Raw genomic sequence first — 24965 nt, forward strand, 5'->3', positions numbered from 1 at the left:
GAAAAAATATACCCTATTGAAAAATTTTTTTTTTTTTTTTTCCCCAAATGCGCACCGGACTTTGGCGTCCTAGGATGAAGCCAAACAATACAAAGCTAACAAGTTGCGGCTAATGGGACCAACCACATGGTTTTTGGTCCTGTTAACCCCAACGGGTTAACAGGACCAAAGCTTTTTACACACTTCAACACTTTTTTTGCACCCTGTGAATGAATAATTTTGACTTTTTTTGCGAATCGAGAGAAACTTTCTTTTGTTAGTAGAAATCTTTCTGACGGAAGGGTTTGTTTCTAACTGATTTAATTTAATATGATAAAGTAATCTGCATACAAAGTTCTTAGAAAAACCCCAAAATGCATACAACGTTCCTAGAAGTCCCAAAATAAATTTATGGTTTAGTGAATACAAGACAATCTGTAAATAGGGTAATGTGACAACTGGAATGTCAGTGCACTATTGAATAGCCCCATCCCTGGAGGACAGGGTCATACACCAGCCACTAATCCGATGCAGGTGGTCATAAAGTTAAGTCTCCCTTTTCATTTCGTTTATTCAAAGAATCAGGATTTTTCGACTACCCAAGCAATTAAAAATGTTTGTATAGTTACCAAAATTTGTTCGGTATGCTTATGTAATACGCTCGTTATACAGTGAGTGATTGTATTGGAATACACGTAAATTAAAATCATTGTGGTCTTTTGCTCATTACAGCTATGATCTCGTTATTTCCCTGCTCGTCATAACTAAGTTCAACTATACATATAGGCAATTGCTACTTTATAAGTTCCTGGGTTTACCCCCCCCCCCCCCCCAAAGTATCAAGAAAATTGAAAATATGGAGATTATTTATGCAGCAGATAAATGCTAAACATTTATAAATACAGCATTTTAAACCATGCAGGTAGCTATGCAATACAGTGCCAGTGCATTCTGTATTGTGTACAATACACTGCTACAGCAGAGATTGTACAAAATGAAATAGAAGTGGTTGTTAATACTGCTAAATAATTGTAGCTTGACATTTCCACAACTGGCACTGATCTGCTTTAAGCACACAATGGAAAGCTCACAAATGAAGACCACCTTAAAATGGTAAAATGTGAAGAAAGCTGAGGGAAAAAGATGATTTAATAGCTGAAATTCCTGTTCATTCCTTCTCTCAAGGGGCTTGACGAAGTTTTTCAACAATTGCAGAAAAAGCAATTGAAATTCTTGAGTCACAGGATTCAAATTTTGAGTGCACTAGAAAAGTTTACTACAGATTTAAAAACGCTTATGCATGCTATCTTGAAATTTATATGGGAAAGAGAAGGCTTCTTTGGAAACAAATGACCCTTGAAGCATTTCTGAAGACGATAACTCTTGCTATGCTTTCAACAAACCAACAATGAGTGATGAACCATCAACAAGTGTACATTTAGTGATGAGAATGAAGAATTAGCATTCTTTAACATTTGTAGGACAAATAATTTCTGTATTATTATAATTCTCTTGATTTTAAAGACTGTTTTCATTTCCTTGGACAAATAAATCATTGTTTAAGCATAAACTACTGTTTTGTTGATCTTTATTTAACATTACTATAGTAAATTTCATTGTTATGAACGTAACCTGTTTTTAACATTACGTCTATGGGAAATAAATTCCCACTTTGACTCGTAAAGCCGGGAACTACTTGTGTAGTGCATCCTTCATATACCGTGCCTCTTCATATCATGGTTTTGAATATACTGCTGGTATGATCATGGCCCCCCCCCCCAATGAACTATGGAAGTGGGGGAAAAGTGTTCAAAGAACTAGCAATTTCCTATAGGAAACTGGGAAAAGTGAATACTGTATGTATTCATATCTACTGTACATCTTACTACCATATTTCCAAAGGAGGAAATGTAGCTACTATATTCGCTTTGACATTTTCAGTTGCAGAGCAATTTTTATTAACAACAGGATTAGTCAGAGACTACTGTAGATACCCAGTTTCTGCTCTTACCTAGAGATACAATAAAAAAGTAATCAGTAGAATGCAAATTAAAATCAGTTACCTCTGGAGGGAATATGGCTTCCATTTGTCAGGTGCATTACATTCATTTACGAAGTAAATTTATGTAAACAACAGCTTGCATCAGCCTTTCTTCGACTAGAAGTTATGCTTAGGATAGCATAAACTGCTAATACCTAACCCAGTCAAAACATACAAACTGGTAAGTGATTTATGGAGATATGTGAATTTTCTTTAGCATTATGATAGGCTGGATGCTTTGGTTTTCATTTAGTTTTTCCAAAACACAAGATTCTACGGCAGGGTTCCGCAATCGGTGTGCCACTTTGCTGAAGCTGTACACCTATAAATACATATTATGATTAGAAATTGACAAATAAGAACTTTTAGTTATTGTAAGAAATAACTGTACATTATTTACTCCTAATTATAGTTTTTATATATGTTTGTAATGCTACCCATTGTTATATTTCACAATACGCCATTTTTACTGAAACACAATGTTGTACGTATGGGAGAGTAAATTATTTTTCGTGTGAGTAACCAACATGCTTTCTAAAGTTATTGTGTGTTTGTCCTTCAAATATTTCTTGTTTTGTTACTGCGCTGACTGAAATAAGATGCGCATGCTAAAGTTAGATACGTACGTGCTGTTCCCTAAAAGTGTAAGGATTAGCAAAACATCTCCCATCTTTTATTATTTTATTGACTTGTTTTGATATTTGACCCTGTTTGTTCGTGCTAATTCAACATTATTACTTTGTTCCTGTGCCAATATGCCCATCCTTTATTATAAGACTATTTTAAAGTGATAGATTTGCCCCTCCCTCTGTTCGAAGACTATTCAAACAGAGGAGAGGTCTCGCATCTATTACTTTCAGTTTCCTCACAGATGTGCTCTGAAATAGAAAACTGTGATCGCAAGCCATAACGTTGTTGATTTTATTTTTTTAACAATGGTTTCTGGTAAGAAGGTTTCCATCCACGAGTGCAAGTACTGAAAGTGAAGACCCCAAAAAAAAAAAGAAACAAAAATTAGTGTGCAGACAGTATAGTGGTAATTGGTCTTTTGGTTTTTTCTGGTGTAGTGATAAAATATGCCCAATCCCCGAGTGCAGAGGAAAACTCAGCAATGCTGCTATGGTTTCCAATAAACCAAAATGGCATTTCTCAAGAAAACAATTTTCTCTGGCATGCAAAGATATCAATTATTTTTGACAGTTGTTGCAACAAAACAAAAAAAACAGGCAACGTTCATAACTTCATCGGTACATGTTTCAGAAAAAGTACAGGAAGCTAGCTATAAAGTTGCAGAACTTATCGTAAAGGTCAAGAAGCGACACACAATAGCCGAAACTTTGTTAAAGCCAGCTTTTAAAGAGTTTTTTTTTTTTTTTATGTAAATCCCAAACATGAGAGGTATTAGAACATTTAGTACCGTACTTGGGTTGGAGGTTGAGAAGACGAAAGAAGATACTTATCTGCCCATTGAGGTGACTGCTAAATATGATTAATGTTTGCATTGATGGTTTATTATTCCATTGACCTGCCTGTCGTACTGGAGTATAAACAAAGATTTTTTTTTTTTTTTTTGTATTCCAGTAATTAACAAGTTGCCGACTAAAAGAAAACTTCCTACCCAATATAAACCTCTATTCCCATAATTTAAATTTATTTGTTCTTAGTTCTGAAACCATAACAGAAAATTTTTTGCCTTCAGTCCTTTTATTATTCCTTCCTAGAGGTTTCTTGATGACTTCATTCAGGTACTCTCTAAAGTATGTGGTTATCAAATTGTAGCCAATATTTAAATTCTTTCCTCATATGGGTGCCCTTTTGCAGATTTCCCAAAATGAATCAAGGAAGTGTGTTTTTTTTTTTTTTTTTTTTTTTTACAATCTTCACTTACTCAAGGGTCAAAATTGGGTGCTTTAGCTCACCTTTGCCATGCCTCAAGAATTGGCTCTCTTTTTTTTCTCAAAAGATTTGCCTGACTGGGTGAACTCTTTAAAATTGGACTTGAACTTCTGTAGACTAATTTTCAGGAAATACGTATGAAGGAAGATTGTTCCAGAAAACGGCAGTTGAATGAATAAACGAGGAAGTCGAAAAGTTGGTTCGGTGAGTTTGAAGTTGGACAGTAAATGGATATTGGCTGGTGGCAGCACGTGTTTTGAAAGAGAGAGCGGGAATAATAGAAGCCAATTCAGAAGAACAATGCCCGTGGAAGTATCTGTAGAAAAGGCATGCAGCAGAAACAGTACTGTCTATGAGACAGTGAGTGGAGAGACTGTTAGAGAGGAATCATTAATTAATCTAACTGCCCTCTTCTGAACGGAATCAGGAAGCCTCAGAGAGGTTTTGGGGGCACCACCCCAGATGTGGGAACAATATTCCATGGTAGGGCAGATTTGCGATTTGTACAGAGTGAACAGGTGTTTGGAAGAAAAATAACGCCAAGAGTGAAAGAGAAAACCAAATTTTTTAGATGCAGAGCAAGCAATATTTGTAATCTGCTTGTGCCAAGAGAGCCTAGAAGTCAATGTAAACCCCAAAAGAGATATATCATCTTGCTTAGAATTGGAGTGTCACCAAAGATAAGCATAGGAGCAGAAGTATAATTTTTACGAGATATAAGACAGGACAGGGTTTTAGACGTTGTCTTTGCCCCACTGGAGAATTACCTGGAGATCGGCATTTAAGGAATTGGTAGCAGATATTGGAGAAGTTGAAGCTAATTGATCAGGGCAAGGTTTCTCAAACTGGAAAGTGGAATGCAATGTGCTATCATCGGGAAAACTACGGATAGGATTTCCTGTCAATGGAAGAAGGTCATTAATATACAAGAGGAAAAGAACTGAACCTTGGGGGGCACCAGCATTAGTGGAGAAGTTAGATGACAGAGAGCCATCTACAATTACCCTCAGTGAGCAGTCAGAGAGAAACTGGATAACCAATTACAAAAAGCATTTGGCAAACCATAAGATGGAAGCTTGTTTAGAAGATCTTTATGCCAAATGCTATCAAAAGCCTTTGAGATGTCTAGAGCAACTGCTTATGTTTCACCAAACTTTTCCATTGAATTTTGTCCCTAAATGGGTTATGTAAGTCAGAATATCACCAGTGGATCGACACTGACGGAATCCATACTGGCAATCATTGATCGGAAGGAAGAATTCTAGGTAGTTTACGAGTTGCCAGTTAATTGATTTCTCCCTTACTTTAGAAAGAGTAGATATAATTGGATGGGAGGGATTTGTCACCCTTTTTAGGAACTGGCTGGATATTAGCAAATTTCCAATCAGAATGGGAAAAACACTGGTATAAGAAAGTGAAAAAAGGCAGCAAAGAACAGGAGTAAGTTCAGGAGCACAGTTTTTGAGAACAAGTGGGGAAATACCATCAGGACCTCGAGCTCTCTTAGCAACAAGATTAGTCAAAATCCTTTTGACAGAAGACCACAGGAGGCATTGAATGGAGCATGTTGGGAATGGTGGGAGGTGTTTTACCAAGATCATTAATACATGAGTTGGAAGAAAAATGGGATGCTAGCAGGTCAGCTTTATCCTTGGCTGAAGTGACAATAGATCAATCTGGTTTTGACCGAGGTGGGAGCAGAGATGGGAAAAAGTTGCGGTCAGTAGCTTTGGCAAGATACCAGAATGCTCGGGTACAATTAGGGCAAGAAGCAAGTTTTCTACTCTTAGCCTGTTCGAAATTGACTGATTAATAACTGCTTTACAATTTTTGCCAGCTTTGGTGTAGGCAGAAAATGAAACAAGTGGAGAAATACCATCTCCACTTGTTTCGTTGCATATCGTAATTGGAAACAAGCCAATTACAATATGCAACATTCTTTTCTTGAACAGCCTTAGCACATTTATTGGAAACCAAGATTTAGATAAAGAACGAGATTTTAAAGTGTAGTGTGGAATAAAGGATTCCATTCCCACAAGAATAATTTCACTGACATGATCTGAGCAAACGTTGACATCAGAAGTTTGGAAACAGTAATCTGACCAAGGAAAAGAAGAAAGAAATCTCGCAGGTCATCCGATTTTGCATTCTTGTAATTCCAAACAGGAGGTTGGGAATAGCCTTGAGATAAAGGCTCCATTGGAGAAGAGACAATCATCAAGTTGTGATCAGAGGTGCCTAAAAGACCACCCACTTCGACCGTGTACTTAGAAGGGTTGTTTGTGAGAAAAAAGATCAAGCATGTTGTCTGTATGGTTAAGGTTGTCCGGTATTCTGGTAGGTAAATATGAATAAATTAGTGAAATAAATAATTTTATATCCATAAAAAAGTATTGAGTCTGTCAGACCCGTACACAATAAATATGTTCTAAAAACTGACAACAGTAATTAATGGATAAAAATTGTGTTATTTCAGTACTTTCTACCAAGTTGTTTTATGTACTGCATCAGGTTTCTAGTGTTTCTATTATATTTTTTAGCATGAAATTTACACCTGCTGGGGTCAAGTCTTTTTATTAATACTGCAGCAGATTAAATGTCTCCTTTTTATAAATCAGCCCACAGTTTGGTTAACAAACTGAACTTAAAGTAGCCTCCTTTCTTAATGCATCAGATGTTTTAGTATTAATAGCCACAGGCTGTTGCTTAAGTAGCCAAGAATGCAAAAATAAATAATAATAAATAAATAGACAATAAAAGGAAATTAAATTACCTAAATGTTTCTCTCCTCACATAGATAACTATCTAGATGACTTTCAAATTTCTCCAGGCCAGGCCTGTCGGCTTTATCTGCCTATTGAGGTGACTGCTAAATATGATTAATGTTTGCATTGATGGTTTATTATTCCATTGACCTGCCTGTCGTACTGGAGTATAAACAAAGATTTTTTTTTTTTTTTTTTTTTTTGTATTCCAGTAATTAACAAGTTGCCGACTAAAAGAAAACTTCCTACCCACTATAAACCTCTATTCCCATAATTTAAATTTATTTGTTCTTAGTTCTGAAACCATAACAGAAAATTTTTTGCCTTCAGTCCTTTTATTATTCCTTCCTAGAGGTTTCTTGATGACTTCATTCAGGTACTCTCTAAAGTATGTGGTTATCAAATTGTAGCCAATATTTAAATTCTTTCCTCATATGGGTGCCCTTTTGCAGATTTCCCAAAATGAATCAAGGAAGTGTGTTTTTTTTTTTTTTTTTTTTTTTTTTTTACAATCTTCACTTACTCAAGGGTCAAAATTGGGTGCTTTAGCTCACCTTTGCCATGCCTCAAGAATTGGCTCTCTTTTTTTTCTCAAAAGATTTGCCTGACTGGGTGAACTCTTTAAAATAAACCATCCAAAACTTAGTCTTTGTTTGCTGTTTATCTTATGAACAAATTTTTTTGTATCAGCTTGTTGATTTCTCATTCCATCTTCTGCGTGTTGGCGCCTCCGTAGCCAGGTGGGAAGGAGCAGCAGTGCGCAGCACATGCTTCTTGATTAGACCGGGGTTCGAGCCCATCACCACCAAATACGGAGGATGCGGAAAGGTTAGGAAATGACCACCGCATATCCCGGAGCAATATGGCCTTAGTTGCTAATGCTCCTAAAAACCAAACAACAACAACCATCTTCTGTCAGAATTGCACGAGTTACTAATTCAATGTGTGCATCACACAAGGTAATGCACACATTGAATTAGTAAGGAAACACTGAATACTGCATTTAAAATACCAGCGTAGTGTTTTTTTTTTTTATTATTAATTCAAGAATTGTTTTTTTGTTAATGAGAAGTTATTCTTTCATAATTTCAGTCATTTGAACTCATAGGGTTATTGGATTAACAATGCTTGTATTCCAGAACCTCACAGCCATTGAAATAGATCATTATTATCACATTGTTGTTTTATCAGTTTTAGCTTTGACATGCATGTAGTGGGTTCATTCCTTGGAAGGTATGATTTTTCAGTGTCATAGATGAGGCATCATCCCTTTTCTCTGTTCGTAATCCCATTCTAACTCAGAATTTCAGAGTATATAAAGGAAAGGAAATTTGTAGAATTCATACTATTTGGTACATTTCAATTCACTGCAAAGCTGAAATCATTCCTATCTAATCTAAAAAACCTACATCTCAATACAGTAAAGTGCCATCACTCAATATTAAATGTGATGATTATACCAATATAATGTTAGCATTACATGTCAAAGACTGTCATAAGAGCACAATTACACCATAACTAGGCATACATTTTAGGTATTGAGTACGTCATACCCACGATGGTAGAAATTATCTGTACCTTGTTAAATATTTTTATAGTAAATGGTAAGGATGTTATGATTACAAAATGTAGCAATTACATATGACATTGGGTGTGAATTCTGTTTTTAAAAGTAGCATTTTAAATATGTCAGACTAGAAACAGTGTATTCAGATTATGCTGCAGGATTCCTAGAATACTTGTTTAATCAATCAAGTATTAGACATTAAATAAGTATAATTTTTTTTTTGTCTGTAATGTTTGTTTTTAAAAATAACAATAAAACTTTTTAATCTTTAATTTTGCAAGACTTTTTTTTTTTTTGTTTTTTATTTATATATTTTTTACTTCTATGTATTTATGTTTTTACTATTTACATTATTATTTTTTTAATGCAAAAGTTTTTTCAGCAGAATGACCAAGAACCTGAGCAGTTCCGAAAACTATTTATTGGAGGCCTGGATTACAAAACCACAGAAGAATCTTTGAAAGCTCATTTTGAACAGTGGGGAGAAATAGTGGATTGTGTTGTTATGAGAGATCCTAACACAAGGAAATCACGTGGCTTTGGGTTTATCACCTACAAGAAAGCTCACATGGTGGATGAAGCACAGGCTGCACGACCTCATAAGGTAGATGGGCGAGAAGTGGAACCAAAACGTGCTGTTCCGCGTGAGGTAAGTTACTGAAATAAACATGGTGTTATTGAATATTTCATTAGAACTCTGAAATTCCTTTTATCAAAAGGTATTTATATATTGACATAGAAGAGGTGTATCATAAATTATGCTCAAAAGGACACACACACACACACACACACACACACACACACACACACACACACACACACACACACACACACACTGTGCAACCCTATTCTCACTACAATCTTCTCTTTAATATAATGGGGGACTAGTTTATAAAAGATTCAGTAGCACTGGTTTTATCACCTGCGTATTTCAATATATATCTATTAGCACATAGAAATATGTAGGACAAGCAGTTTCCACGGATTAATCTTTCTGCAAATAGCAGCTTATTTATGTGTACAAAAAAACAAAGTAAAATTTTTGAAGTGTAATCAGATTTATCTTTTCAGCTGTACTTGGGCTTGTGCTGACCAGGCTAGCCGGGTGGGTAAAGTGCCTGCCTGGCAACCCAAAGGTCACAGTTTCGATTCCCGCCTCGGGCTTGGATCAAAGTACTGCAAAAACCTTGGGAGGTGAATTATGGCCACAGAGAAGCCTATGCGCCAACAACTACCCAAAAAAAAAAAAAAAAACTTGGGCTGTGCATTTTCTGGTTTACCACTTACTAAAATGAGGTCATGTGGGTGATTGGTACTTAGTTATGCTTAGTTATTTGTGTCAGTTGAAGTTTGCTGAAGGTAATAATGCAAAAATAAGAGAAATAAGTCATTTTTGCATGTATTACAACCATTAAACAGCAAGTAATATCCCAAGACATGTTTATCCTCTCTTTCTTTAGCTGATATGTGCAATTATACATAATAAACGTGGCACATTATAGCCTTAGTTGCCAATACACCAATAAAACCCAACAAACATAATAAACAACATAACATTTAAGCTTATTTTAAAATATTTATGTACTGCTTGTATACATCAAACTGAATGTCTAGTAATAGTGACAAGTATTGAAACTTGAAATTCTTGTTATCACTGCGAGAAATTTATTGAATTTCCCAACAGTGTAACTGTTATTTTTCTTGTATTGACTAAGTTATGAACGTCTAAGTTCACGTCTAAGTGACTAAGTTCACGAACGTCTGCCACAAGAAAACTGAAAAATTATTAGTATTTCTAGTGAGGATTAAGAAAATTGTGCACAATGTTATTGAGTATCTGACTAAATTTCTCTTCATTAATTAAATACTGATGTTTTTTAGTACATCTTTCTGCATATATACTGTGTTTCTAGGAATATTTCTCAAAATATGTAATGCATTTTGAGCTAAAGTGATCTGCAATTTCTCTCTCCAGTAGTGCTTTAAAGAATTTTTAGAAATGCACATGCTTTACAGTATGTATTTAAACAAAAACATTTTGAAGGGCATGAATAGTTTTATAACTACACTCATGTAGAATTGCATGTTAAAAAAAAATCAATAAAAATTAAAATCCTTGCAATACAATGCACTTCATTTGATTATTATTGATCAACTGTGCATTACAGGGTCAAGCATCAGGTGGATTTCACCACCGTGGAGTGCACTAGCATCGAAAACTGTTTAATTAAAGATTTATAGGCATATCATGTATTTATCCTTATTTTACTACTCAGTTTAAATGTTGGTTCCTAATTTTACAAGAACCAGTAGTTAACACTACTCATTCTTTTGAAAGTTAGGCTGGCAACTATTTTATCACAATCATGTATTACTAAATTTAACCTCTTTCCATGCACATGCACGTGGATATACATTTATCATCTATGGGCTCTCTGTGGCACTAACATGCATGTTTTGAAGATATTTTGAAATAATGTATCTGTTAAGTACAGATTGTCTAGGCATATTCTAGTAGGTGTTGCCGTGTATCTTGTATTTGTGTTTCCAAGTAATTATAGATACAATTTATAATGGATGGCAATTAGAAAATAACTTTTAAAATTCAAGAAATGTTTGCAGCTGTTGATTTTTCTGAAACAGTAGTCAAACTTACAGGTCTGGTTACTCACTTCACCCTTTGTGGATAGGAGAGACATTTACACATCACAAATCTATAGGTAATTCCCCCCCCACCTCCTGAATCGAGGAGTGTCCTCATAATCATGGACAAAGGTTTGCTTACCTCTGTTGCTGCTTCTTTTAATATAATTGGTTTGATTCCATCAGTTCCAGGTGTTTTATTTCCTTTTAGCTTTAATTTCTCTTTCACTTTCTTCTTACTTATTAAAAAATCATTTAGCTCCAAGTATAATTCTGTGTAATTCTAGTATTCCTGTCACTAAAAACTTATTTACATGAATGTAGATGCAAAACATTTATTCAGTTTGTCAGCAACTTGAAAAAGGACCCACTCATGCGGTGGGTTAGGTTCCAGACCACTGCCGAAAAGTGGAACATAGCCTTTTTTTTTTTCACTTGCGAATTCATATAAAAGCCTAATAACACATTTAAACTATCATATATTAAGTGAGCAACAGTACCACGCCTCATAATTGATAACGAAAAACCAAATGAATATACAGTACACACACTGCTTACGTTAGTACAGTGGATTCCGGTTAATCGGGGCAGCCGTTTATTTGGGACAAATCTTAAAAAAACAGAAACCAATCGAGAAAATAGTCAGGGTTCTACTTCGCTTAATTGGGACAGCATGCCGTTTAATCGGGGCAGGAGACCGCAGCACTGGAGATTATCCTACAATTGTCTCCAGCAGTACCACATTGTTCAGTTGAAATTCTGGACGTCACAACCATAAAACAATTAGCAGTCACCTGTTTATTGGGCTTTTCTGTTAGTGAAATCTATCATAAACAGACAGTAAACTCGATCTTACAGAATTTGTGATAATACCGACAGCTGGACTTCTGCGGGTTATTATGATGAAATGTGTTTACACTTTCATGAAATCTTCAATCATATAAAAAAATAATTTTCAGATCTTCTCTTCATTCCTATTTTTAAAGCTTTGTAACTCGTTACTCCGTTCTCATTTGCACGTATCGTGTTACTTGCAATTTGTGTGTGTGCTGTGTTCTTTGTTATTGATTGCTTATCTTTTTACTGTTTTAAATTTTAACCCCCGCCCACAAATGTCAGTGAACAGAAATGTCAACTAGTTCGTATGTACATATACAGTACGTATTAATTATTCAGATTATCACGTATATTCTTCCGATTTTCACATATCATTTAATTTTTTAATTGGTAAGGTAATAAAGGGTAAATTTGTGCATAATATATCTTAACTTTTATAGTCTGCATAATATTCCTCCTATTTTCTCTAATTAGAATCGCTGTATAATAGAATTAAAATTCAATTCACAAACGTGATCACAATGACTGGTGCTTGTTACACATTGTATAGTGAACGGTACTTTACTATGTTGATTTCGTCGTAGTGTGATTTGATTGTACAGTGAACTAATTGTAAGGGGGGTACATTGTATTTTTGCCCTTAGCTTATAGTGATTGGAGAATGCAAATTTAAAAAAAGAAAAGAAAGAATATATTTATTGTAGGAAGGATGAAGGAGAAGGCACATTTTCATCATCTGACTCATTAACAAATCATTCAATTTGACAATGGAAACTTGGTTCAAGCCCTTGCAGGGATTTGTGTTGCTGTTGACATTGAAAATTATTCAGGGCTAGCTATTGCTGATGAAGGTTGCAATGGTACTTTCGTAAAGTAGGAAAACAATGAGCTTTGCCTCGTTAATTTTCATCTCCTTCCGCTAAAAATTCTTTATAGCATGCAATATAGGCTAGAAGTCTTGCATTCACTTTAGAACTTTTGAAATTCGGATCAATTCTCTCAAAAGCTGCCATCCCCATTTCTATACAGTTGATAGCTTCTTCCAATTCCTTAGTGGTCGTTTCTCTAGGAATAGCAGGAATATCATCAGGATGGGACTCCTTCGTGAAACATCCTTCTTTGCTCTTCAATGAAAAGGTCTTCGTTCATTAAGGGTCTCATTATGAGAGACAAACAATTCTGCCACATCGTCAGGCTTGACTCCAGTTCTAATTCCCTTGACATTTCCACAACATTTGTAGTGACTTCCTTCACTGAATTCTCAAAGCCTTCAAAATCCTCCATAAGTGTTGGAATTAGCTTCTTCCAATCCTTTTAATGTTGTTTCATTAACTTCCTTTCTGAGAACTCTGGCTACTGCTTGTATTTGTATGAAGTTAGAATAAATTTCAAACTTTTAATAATTCATTAAAGGATAATGTGGGAATGTTATTTTTGAGCAACACCTCTCAGGTCCTATGCCGCCACCACCACCTGAAATATTGACATCATTCAAGCAGAATTAAACCCAAAACATTTTTCAGAAATTAAAAAGAAAGTGCATACTCCTCAGGTGCTCTGCCACCATCTATCTGGGTTAATTTTATGTTCCCATGGACATTAGGCAGCTCTTTGTAACTAAAAAAATGTGGCAAATTAATTTTTTCATTTGTTTTTTTTTATGTGATAGCTGATTCATTACAAGATATGCCCTTGAAAGACAGATTTTATTAATAAATAATGTGAGATAATTTTATTAAATTCCTAGAAAGTTGTTTGTATCGTATCTGTGAACTCTAAATTTTATATTTGTAGGGAAAACCACATCCTTTATATTTTCTGTAAAAGAAAAATGTTCAGCTAGATGTTGCTGCATTACAGTTCTGGCATTAAAAAATTTCATGTGAATAACAGTTGTTTTCAAAGATTATACTTCCCCACCAGCAAAAAATTCACTGAGAACAAGTAAAATGAATGTGCTATTTTATTTTTTATTATATTTTAGGTATATTTGAAATTGCATTATGAAAACGGACAAATTCAATGAAAGTTCTGTTTTAATGTTAGTGTTGGTAAATTACAATTTATTTCAAAAAATGAGCAAGAAGATATTCTAAAGATCTTTTTATGAGCATGTATAATGGGGACTGTCATTACTTGCTACACTTACTTAGTAAGCTTTAGATGCACATTTCCTAATCAGTAAAAAATTCCACAGCATAATGAAGTATCTCATATAACAGTTTTTCATAACTAAAGTATTGACATGTGTATTATTCCATTCCAGGATTCTGGAAAACCTGAAGCACAGGCAACTGTCAAAAAAATTTTTATTGGTGGCCTTAAGGATGATGTTGAAGAGGATGACCTACGGGATTATTTCAATGAATATGGAAAAATCATGAGTATTAATATTGTTACAGAGAAGGGAAGTGGGAGGAAAAGAGGATTTGCTTTTATTGAGTATGATGACTATGATCCAGTAGATAAAATAGTGTGTAAGTTCATTTCAATTTTTATTAATTATTTTTATTTATATATATAAGACTAAGATAGTTGGAACCTGTAAAGACAGGCTATCAGCTATCTTAGTCTTTATAGGTTCTTTTTGCATAATGGCTTGCTTTGTACTCTTATATTTTTATACTGAAGTCTTATACATCTGCTCTTTGGTCTGAAGACACACTTTCAGCACTAATATTGTACATATACACTCTTGCAGTAGTAATGAGATTACAGACTGATGTAATATTTAATCAATAATTTGATGGTATTAATCTGATCTGATATACATTTTCTACTTTGATGTTTTCTGTATTTATTAATGATTTTGATGAAGGTATATCAGGCTTAATGTCTAAGTTTTCAGACTATACGAAGATTAGCAGGGCTGTTAAGGATACTGACAGTACACTACTGCAAGAGGATCTAGTAACATTGAGCAGGTGGGCTGAGAGGTGGCAAGTGAAGTCTAACATTGACAAATGTAAAGTACTGCATATGGGTAGCAGTAACCCCAGAGTAACGTATCATCTGTGTGGTGCTACACTCAAAGTGGTAGAGGATGAAAAGGACCTCAGGATAATTGTGTAGTCAGATATGAAGTTTTCTGAGCAGTGCAGACAGTCTGCAACAGTAGCTTTTGGTGTCTTGTCATTGATATAGAGGAATTTTTCTAGCAGGGAATAGGAGGTGATTATCCCCCCTGTATAAGGTAATGGTCAGGCCTCATTTTAGGATGTAGAGATGCTGGAATGAGTACAGAGAAGGGCTACGAGATTAGTGAAAGGAACAAAGGGTTGCTCTTACGAAGAATGGTTTAAGATTTGCAAATTATAGCGTCTGGTGACTAGGCACCTGCAAGGTGATCTGATTGAGGTGTTATAAGGCTTTGAATGAAGCTCAATGTTGATGGGATTCTTCCTCATAAGAAATAAACATATAATTAGCAATAAAATAAAATAATGATTATGCAGCTAATTCTTGATAATTAGATACATTGAATGGCACTTTTTTGAGGGCTAACACCATTCAATATATTCCATCAACAATTAGTAAGGCTATCTGTTTCTGATTGTTATCTGTCTGTTTAACTAGGTCCAAATAATAAACATAAAGGCAATCTATGCTAAACTTTAAATTTAACAGCAAACAGACAAGATAACAGCTAGCCCGACAGATAGCTTTGAAACAAATAATACAGAAAAAGAGTGCCAACCATAATTTTCACTTCAGTTGTGGTTTTTTTTTTATTTATTTTATACATGTGCAAAAGAAAGCTTATGCTGACATAAAGAGAAAGGAGGTAAGAATAAGTATACTGTAATACCTAGTGTAAAGCGGTTTTGATCAGTGCTTGTTTTGCTACAACACAATTCATAATTTTAAAACAAACAAACAAACAAACAAAAAAAAAAAAAAAACTTTATGATTTTAAAACAAATCTGAATGTCAAAATCAGTTCTAATCAATGCTGATCCTAACATTGAATTAAGCTCTAGAGTTCGACCTGCTATCAAAAATGCAGTTCGTTGTTATAGAGACATGAAAAGTGAGAAACAGAAGAAAAAGTGTACAAACTTCATTGTTGAACTTTTTTTTCTCCAAAACAATAAAAAAAAATTGTGCAAAGGTAAAAAAAGCCCACACGAGAAGCCCCCAAAAGTTCGATAAATTTACTGGTAAAAGTACTTTGCCGTAACGGCATTTGTATTGTGGGTGGGTGTTGTCGGTCAGAAGTAGAAATTGAATTCCATGTGAGCTTGAACCCCTCCTGAAGTGGAGAGGGTAGCCTGACCTTCTTTCTTTAGAATCACTGGTGGACTAATGGATAAATTATTTATTAAGAAGGGGGGGGGGGGGCAAAGGTAAAGGAAGCCCATATGAAAAGCATGGCAAACTTCGAAAAAGTTTAGTGGTGAAACTACGTTATGAACATTTTTTATAATGCCAGAACTTCCGACATGACTGTTCGTGGTTCAATTAGTGATTCTAAAGAAGAAGGAAAAAAGGTCAGGTTACCCCCTTCCACTTCAGGAGGGTTTCAAGCTCCCATGGGATTCAGCTTTTACTTCAGACTGATAAAAAATGTTGTTGCGGCAAAGTACTTTTACCGGTAAATTTAATCGAACTTTTGCGTGAATTTTTTGGTACTAAATAATAAATAGTTGATTGCCAGTAAGGTATTACAGTGTAATTAATTAAAGGCCGGCAAGGCATATGTTTGGCAAAAAAAAAACGAAAAACCCAATAATGCATTGATTAGCGCGGTACTTCCTGGGAAACAATTAACCTCATTATACAAAGTATTACAGCTAATTATTGATAATTGGATACATTGAATGGCACTTTTTGAGGGCTAATGCCATTCAATATATCCCACCAATAATTAGTAAGACTATCTGTTTCTGATGGTTATCTGTCTGTTTAACTAGGTCCAAATCATAAACATAAAGGCAAACTATGCTAAACTTTAAATTTAACAGCAAACAGGCAAGATAACAGATAGCTTTGAAACAAATAATGCAGAAATAGTGCCAACCATAATTTTCACTTCAGTTGTGGTGTTTTTTATTTATTTTATAATGTGCAAAAGAAAGCTTATGCTGACATAAGGAGATAAGAACAAGTATAGTAATAGTACCTCGATTTCCCTCGAATTTTTATATTGGCATACCAATAGGAACACAGCGGATTCGCTTAGCTGTATGGTAATTTAACCTAGCAATGTACAAGTGTGAATCTAATAATCCGAATCCCTTTTGACTGTTAGTTATATTAGCAAGCATAGCAATGATTTGTGGTTCCCAATCAGTGATAATGTGCTTGTGGATAGATTGGAAAGAGATCTCTCATCTTCCATAAGAATTTGGCTCAAGTGTATGTCTTTTTATACTTTATTAGGAATGTAGCATATTTTCGTGTAGTTCCTTGTAAGGTATTCCTTGAGTGGCATGATGCATAACTGAAATGTGTTGTGTGAGGATAATAAAGCACTCAAAACCCATTGGTATTATTTTTTATTTGAATATCAAAATATGTACAGAATAAGGTCAAATGCTTCATGGTATTTTTTTTTATTTTTATTTTTTTTTTTTTAACAACTACTTCAGTGACAACTGTTTTTGCAATATCATTGTCACAGAAGATCACTTCTGTCATAAGAACTTGTTTATTTTTTAACTTTTTGACTGGTGCTACTTAAGCTTTCTTTCTTGCATTGCAATGATTTGCCATTATTATTAATTCCACTCTAACTTTGGGTTCCTGAGACTTCCTCTAATCAGTATTTTAAACTTGTATTGCTCCTGTTTCACGAAAAGAAACATTTAACAGATGTAGCATGCCTTTACATTTGAACGATGAAGGGGATCCCATGAATTTCATTTATTGGGCTTTGCTAGTTTAAATTTATGGTAGGTAAGGTGAAAAATCTATTAACCATTGTTTGATAGTTACAGGTGACCCCTGCTTAACGCTGATAATGTGTTCCGGAAAAACAGAGCGCTAAGTGAATCTGCGCTAAGCGAGTGCTGCATTCCCATAAGGTAACATGTATTTGTGAGTTGCGGTCGGTGCCATAGGATATTTCCTAATCAATAATAAACGGTAGTGAAAAGATACGCAAATGTCAGTCAAAATATTTAATATTCAAATATTTGTACACGTAAAATATTCTGCATTACATACTTATATAATTATATGGTAACTACTTATGTATCAAAATTAAACTTAAAATTCCAATTAAAATACTGAATTTAATTGGTGAATTTAATTATGAAAAATGTGTCGATTTTCGGTTGAACTTTGGCCCTCTTCCAAATAAACTAAAAGGGGTATTAATTTTAAATCCCCGCAGCGTAACCACCAACAATAAAGTCAACCGATCCCTCGCCGCTTTGAAACCTGGCATGTTTTTCTTCTTCTTTCAATATGAAACTTCTTTAGGCATTCGTTTCCACAAAAGTCCTACTTCATCTATGTTAAAAACTTGTTGAGAAGTATAACACATAATATCCCTCTTCAATAATTTTAACAAGTTCTTTTTTGAAAGTTTCTGCTCCTTAATCTGCACTTGCGGCTTCTCCCTGGATTTTAAATCTATTCAACCAGCCCTTACTAGTTTTAAATGGTTCCAATTTTTTTTAGGTGAGTTTTCTTCAGATCATCATATAGGTCTCTCTCTCTCTCTCTCTCTCTCTCTCTCTCTCTCTCACACACACAATTATTATTATTATAATTGTTCTTACAGTTAAACTTGCAAGTCCTAAATTAATCGATTGCAAGTCCTGAATCGATTCGCTTCAAAACGTCTAATTTAATTTTCAAATCCAGTCCTTTTCTTACATTTGTAGTCTTCTGCATCCAGACGTTGCTTTTTCATTCTTATCGGCCATTAACTGCATTGGTTGCATTAATTAAGATGCAATGTTCAAGTAAACTTTCAGTTATGCCCGATGTCTAATACTATACTGAGTGATGACTAGACTTCAGATAGATGCATATAACGCAAATATGACAAGCAATATACTTGATCATTTTTTAAAATGTTGATCTTGGAACTACGTAACAAGTCACTGTACTGCAATTAAATTAGCGTGCGAGAAAATATCACTGAGCGTGGGAATATTTCTCAATTCTGCTTGGGAAACGTTTTAACTGTATTTTTTATATTCATTTTCAAGCTATCAACTCCATCAAATGAAACTATCGTTAAATATTCCGAAATTGCAATCTGTAAAAGAGTGTTATAGTGATCTGTGACAGCGTTATAGTCAGATAGTGGTTATAATATAAGAACAGCGTTATAGTGAATCAGCGTAAAGCTAACCGCATTATAATGGGGGCCTGCTGTATTCCAAAAAACCTGTTTACCACAGGTAAGTAGTATGCTGTAACCCTGCTGATTTGTGATTTTTCTCTTTCTGAAAGCATTTCACAGTGTTTGCAGTGATTCTCCAGCTTGGCAATGGAAACCTTTCTTGAAATTATTTATTGTGGGGTTCATAACCAGCATGTCTTCAAATTGTAATTCAAAGTGGCATGTAATTTGTTTTTAAGTTACTTAAACTTTTATTTTATTTTTTAAAAAAAATATATATTTATTTAATTATAAAAAATGTGTGCGGTGATCTATAATTGATGTTATATTTAGTACCTCTATATAAAGAATTATTATATATATAATTTGTTTCATGAATTGCAAATTTGTTTATAGTTATATTATTGTAATAACTATCATAACACTTTTTTATCACACACACACACACTCACTCGCATCTAACAGGAAGAAAATTGAGTAGAGGTGCCATTATTAAAAAAAAATCAAACCACTGGTTTAAAGCGTAGCAGAAAAATTGAAAATAGATACTTTAACTAAATGAAAGTAATTTCTGGTATGTAGACATCTGTTCTTACATTGTTACATATGTGGCTCATTTTATCAGAATTTTTTTTTTTTATTTTATTTTATTTAGTGAAAAGGCATCATACAATAAAAGGAAAACGTGCAGAAGTGAAAAAAGCCTTATCGAAACAAGAGATGGAAACTATTAAGAGGAATCAAGAAATGAAGTCGGGTTTTCGTAGTTCCTCATCAGGAAGAAGTGGGGCAGATATGAGAAGTAAATTGCTCTCTCTCTCTCTCTCACTCTCACTCTCACTCTCACTCTCACTCACTCACATTATAATATATCATTTTAAAATTATCAAAAAAAGTTCAGGGATTGACTTTGTATTTTAAATTATGACTGTAGCAAGTTGCTGCATGTTTGGTGACTCGTCTAGGCACCGTAATGCATGAATTATATTTATCCACAGTAAATCGGAATTAATGTACACTGCATAAAAGGCGATGATGTGTTTCGTTGCATTTTAAAATGCACGGCTTTACTGGGCTGCAAATTTGCATCAGATTTTGTTTCAAAGTAGGGAAAAGGCAATAGAAACCCACAAAATGTTAACAGCTTTTGGAGATGTTGATTTGTGTTGTTCAAAGACTTTTCAGCATTTTATGAAGGTTAAAGACAGCCACTTGTCTCACACAGATGATCCTTATCCTTGCTGAACTTCACCCTCAGAAATCGCTGAAATCAGAAATCATTTGCTTGTTTCTGATCTGGTCAGGAATGTTTGATGCTTAAGTCTCCTTGACAGTAGTGAAATTGGTATTTCTTATGGGACATGTCATTCAATTTTTAACAAGATTTGAAAATGTGTTCTGTTTCAGCAGAGAGTGGCTAGTTTTTGCATGTTGCTATGGCTCACCAGCACTTTGTCATCACTGGCGACAAATTGTAGGTGCAAAAGTTTTTCCTCTTAGTTTTTCATCTTTTCAGTGACCCTAAAAAGTGACAATCCAGATCAAATGAAAAAAATCACACTTAAGGTATTATTTTACTGATAGGTCATTGTTTGTTATGAATTTTTCCCTGCATGATCAGTGGACGAGGCATAATCCGAAACCATTCTACAGCAATTGTGCAGTGCTGTTCAGAGAAAAAACAGTTGGAAACATTGACTTTGGGGAATTGGTGCTTGGCATGAATATGCCATTGCATATTCAGTAATTTCCATTCAAGAATTTCTTGCAAAGCACTCCACAATGGTCCACTATACTCACTAGATTTAGCTGCCCGTGATTTTTGCTTTGCAGGCTTAAAGCCCTGTGAAAAATGTCAAAGATTTGCAATAACTGAGGAAATTATTAAAATACTTTTGGAATACCCCAGAAGTTTCTGAAGAATTGGAATCAGTGTATATAATATCAATGGATTACTTTGAAAGGGATATACTGTAATACCCCGAAGTTACGCGATAGGTGGGTCTGACGAAAATCGCTTAAGTCGGGGTACAACTTTGCATATAAATACATATAAATTTTGTTTAATTGGGACCAAGGACTAACAAAAACACTAGTTTAGAAGAAAAATATTTAATAAAATTGCAATTCTTTATACATATTAATACAAAATATGTATTAAAAAAATAAAATTAGTTACATAAAAAAGTTATTTCGATGTTGATGGCTTCATAAAATCTAACAAATTCGTCTGACGACACAATGCCTTCTTTTTTTTCACGCAGAATTTCTTCGTAGCAAGCTAATAATTTTTTTATTCCTTGCTTTGTAGCTATAACGTGTTCTTCGTTGGAGTCTGTTTTCTAAAATTTTTAAGCCCATTTCAATTGAGCTGAGAACTTCTGTCAAGATTGCAATTGTCATGTGCTTTTCTGGTGGAACTGGGTCTGAAGTGTCGGATACTTCAGTGACGTTTTGCTCACGCATCTCTATGAGATCATTCATTGTCAGCTTCTGACTACGTGAATCCAACAGCTCGTTGACATCATCACCATTGACTTCCAAATCTAATTGCCTGGCAAGATTAACAACTTCTATCACATGAGCAACATGATCAGTTTCTGGCATTGTTTTTGTCTCGTTTTTGAAAAAAAAAAATGGATAAAGTTTCTTCCAGACACCACTTGATGTTTTTTGTGAATTTCATCCCAAGATTCTTCAGTGATTCTTATGGCATCTAAAACATTGAATTGTTTCCAAAAGTCTTTAACAGATATCTCACTATTTTGTCTCATAGCTTCATTCAGACGTGCAAACGAACGCGTCATGTAGTAGGCCTTGAATGTTTTGATGACTCCCTGGTCCATCAGTTGAAGCAAGCTGGTTGTGTTTGGAGGGAAAAACAACTTTCACACGAGGGTCGAATTTAATTAGGGTGGCAGGGGGGGTGACCGGGTGCATTGTCAATAAGAAGCATCACTTTAAATGGAATCTGTTTAGACTTGCAATAACGTTTGACTTCGGGTATGAAGTGGTGACCAAACCAGTCCTCAAAAACGGAAGCTGTCACCCAAGCTTTATGATTTGACTTCCAAATCACTGGTAAGCTAATTTTAGATATATTTTTTAAAACGCTTGGGTTTTCGGAGCGATGAATTAAGAGAGGTTTTAACTTGCAGTCACCAGCTGCATTCCCGCCAACCATCACTGTCAATCGGTCTTTGGAAACCTGAAAGCCTGGAAAGTTTTTTTCTTCGTGAAAGTGATGTAATTTCCGACAAAAGTTGAGCACGAATTCGAATGCACACATATAAATATGACAGTTGGAATGCAAATTCTTGTATATGTGTGCAGCTCATGTGGCAGCAAAGTTGAATTTTGTTCACCTTTCGCTCTCACTCTCCACTGTCGCACCGTATATCGATAGCATACGAAAAACGACCTTGAAGATAGTGGGCGGCAGTGTTGCCAAACGAAAAAATCAAGAATCGCGTAACTCTGAGTTCGCGTAAGTCGGGGTATTACTGTACTTGAACAGCTGGTAAGCTGCATCATCACCTAAATATTAGTCCTGTTTCTGATCTTTTTAATCATACTTCTTATTATAAAATACATTATTATGCAAGTTACTTAAAAACCTAAAATGAACTGTTTAAGATATTTCTTTTAAGTAATCCCGTTTGAATATTTATTTCTTTGATTCATATGTAGTTATCCCTGAAAAAACATGAGAAAACAATCATGTATATAAGATATGAACTGTTGAAGATTTCAGTCAAAAATGCTATATACATCTGTTCTTGCTATGTTGTGTATTTAATTGAAAGTTTCAGTGTTGTCAGGTATATGTTACTTAGCATGTGCTGAGGCTTCTGAGAGTGTAAAGCACCAACATATAATGTCTGGTGCCAATATTGAACGAAGAATACTCTGAACATTTTGATAGGAGAGGGGGAACCCTCAGAATTTTTAGGAGACTAAACCACTCAATTCTTGCCCAAAAGCAGACTAACTTAGCCACACTAAAAAAAAAAAGCTCATAAAAGTTCTTTTTGTCCCAATAGTGGATATCAATTTGAAGCCCTTTCCACATGGTGTAATTATATACTACAATATATCCTTGTTAATTCAGTATTGGATTATTTGAAATGCTCTGTATTTCAAGTTGCTACTGTTTCTTAACCAACAATATAGGGTTTTATATATGCATTTTTAATACATATTATTTGAAATATAAAAACTTGTGAAACAGGGGTGATGTCCTTAAAGAAATTATAAAAGTAGACTAAGCGCTCAGTTGCCCATCATAACACTGGAGACTATGCTCATGTAACAAGACATATGGTGAGATCCTTCATAGCAGCATGTGCTAGTGCCACAGGAGGTAAATGTTGTTGGTGTTTCTACTCTCAGGGAAATCGTAAGTATACTTTGAGAAAAAAGGATAGGTAAAATTGGACCAGGTTATGTCTGCTCAGGGCAGAAATTGATGACAGCAGCAGTGATCTTTTCCATGATATCACTGATGATATCAAGAATAGAACATCTAAGGATTAACTTAACAAGTACAGGGCAGTGTTGGAAAAAGTTTCTTTATCATTAAATTCAAAAAGGTTTTTCAATTCTTTCCAGACATGAAAGGAAGGAGTACATGATGAGAACCCTGTCAAGCAGTTTAGCCCTGGAGAGACTGCAAGGTCCATAGGATAAATTTTTTCTCAGCATGATCTGTGCTTATTATCAGGAGTGTTCTTACAGGGATTGGGATACTTGAATAGAAGGGGTGCAAGAATATTTGCTGATGTTTTTCGAGGCACTATTAGGTGAATCGAAAAGCTGTTGGCTTGGGTGGGGGGGATACACAAGCTAATAGATGAATAGCGACTGTAGGCAGAGGTGTACGCAATCCTTGCACTGTTCTTTTTGGGACATGCAACAGCCTGGAAAGCAAGAGGTCAGGGATGGTAACTAAGGGTAAAAACAGGTGCATATATACTTGCATGTATGCAGTTAGGAGCATAATAAATAAATTTGATTAATTTATTTACTGGTTAAGTCAAAACATGCAGACATTGTAGGGATGTGTAAAGAAAGAACAGACAGAGCAGCAGGTGAGGATTTATACTCTTAGGTAAGAGGCACATAAAATCCAAGTCAGTGCATCCAGTTGTGATGTGGGTGGCCAGTGCACTGTTGAGTTAGTTTGTGGTGTGATGTATGCAGTGGGGGTAAAAATGAGTCAGAGTCTGAGTGCATTATAGCCTAATGACTGTGATGAGTATAACAAATAGCTATATAGACAAAGAAAGTTTACCAGATTGCCATTATAAGGCAATCTGGTAAACCCGATTGCCTTATAATGGGGGATTTTACTTTTCCAGATGTTGACTGGAATTTGTGAATTGACTACTTGCGTAGTAGCAAGACTTGGATTTATTGGATGACTGATTTCTATACCAGCATGTTACGGGGGCAAAGAAAGAAAGCAGTACTGTTGATCTGGAGATAAAAGAAATAGGTGTTGATGGCCACTGTATTCATGTGGGATTTTTCTTAAAGATATAACTACTGGCAATAGTATAGAGAAAGGGTTTTGCGATTTTAATGGTGATTAGAGTGGTCTCATACAGTTTTTTTTTTTTTTTTTAATTCTATGCAGTGGGACCAACTGACGATGTTATCAACAGCAAATTCTAAATGAAAAGCATTCAGGGAAGTAATTGTAGAAGCTACAAGGCTTTTTATACTATGTAAAAGATCCTGTTCAGGGCTTATTGTTAAATATCATGAACTGATAAGACTGGTGACAGAGAAGAAAATACATGGGATCTATAAAAATTATCAGGTGTCTACAGTAGATATTAACTAGTTTCCAGTAGGGTCAGAAAGGAGGTTAGGCAAATTAATGCATATTAGGAGAAGACTCTGGAGTTGGGACAGTTTTGACTCATAATAACT

General features: G+C 34.9%; 1 protein-coding gene across 5 annotated transcripts in view; it reads left to right on the forward strand.

Annotated features, from left to right (window-relative positions):
• The window catches only part of LOC150090825 (heterogeneous nuclear ribonucleoprotein A1-like 3), a 115482-nt gene that overhangs the window by 50942 nt on the left and 39575 nt on the right, over nucleotides 1-24965 (forward strand). For 3 of the 5 annotated variants that reach the window (XM_090373040.1, XM_090373062.1, XM_090373071.1), the window contains exons 3-5: nucleotides 8622-8897; nucleotides 13995-14205; nucleotides 19684-19830. In XM_090373040.1, coding sequence (XP_090229166.1) covers nucleotides 8622-8897; nucleotides 13995-14205; nucleotides 19684-19830 — 634 coding nt within the window. The remainder of the gene's footprint in view (nucleotides 1-8621; nucleotides 8898-13994; nucleotides 14206-19683; nucleotides 19831-24965) is intronic. The other 2 variants (XM_090373047.1, XM_090373055.1) reach the window with 2 other exon arrangements.

This window comes from Mastigoproctus giganteus, chromosome 1 (assembly GCF_048544385.1).
Source record: "Mastigoproctus giganteus isolate SK-2022 chromosome 1, ASM4854438v1, whole genome shotgun sequence".
Classification (NCBI taxonomy): Eukaryota; Metazoa; Arthropoda; class Arachnida; order Uropygi; family Thelyphonidae; genus Mastigoproctus; species Mastigoproctus giganteus.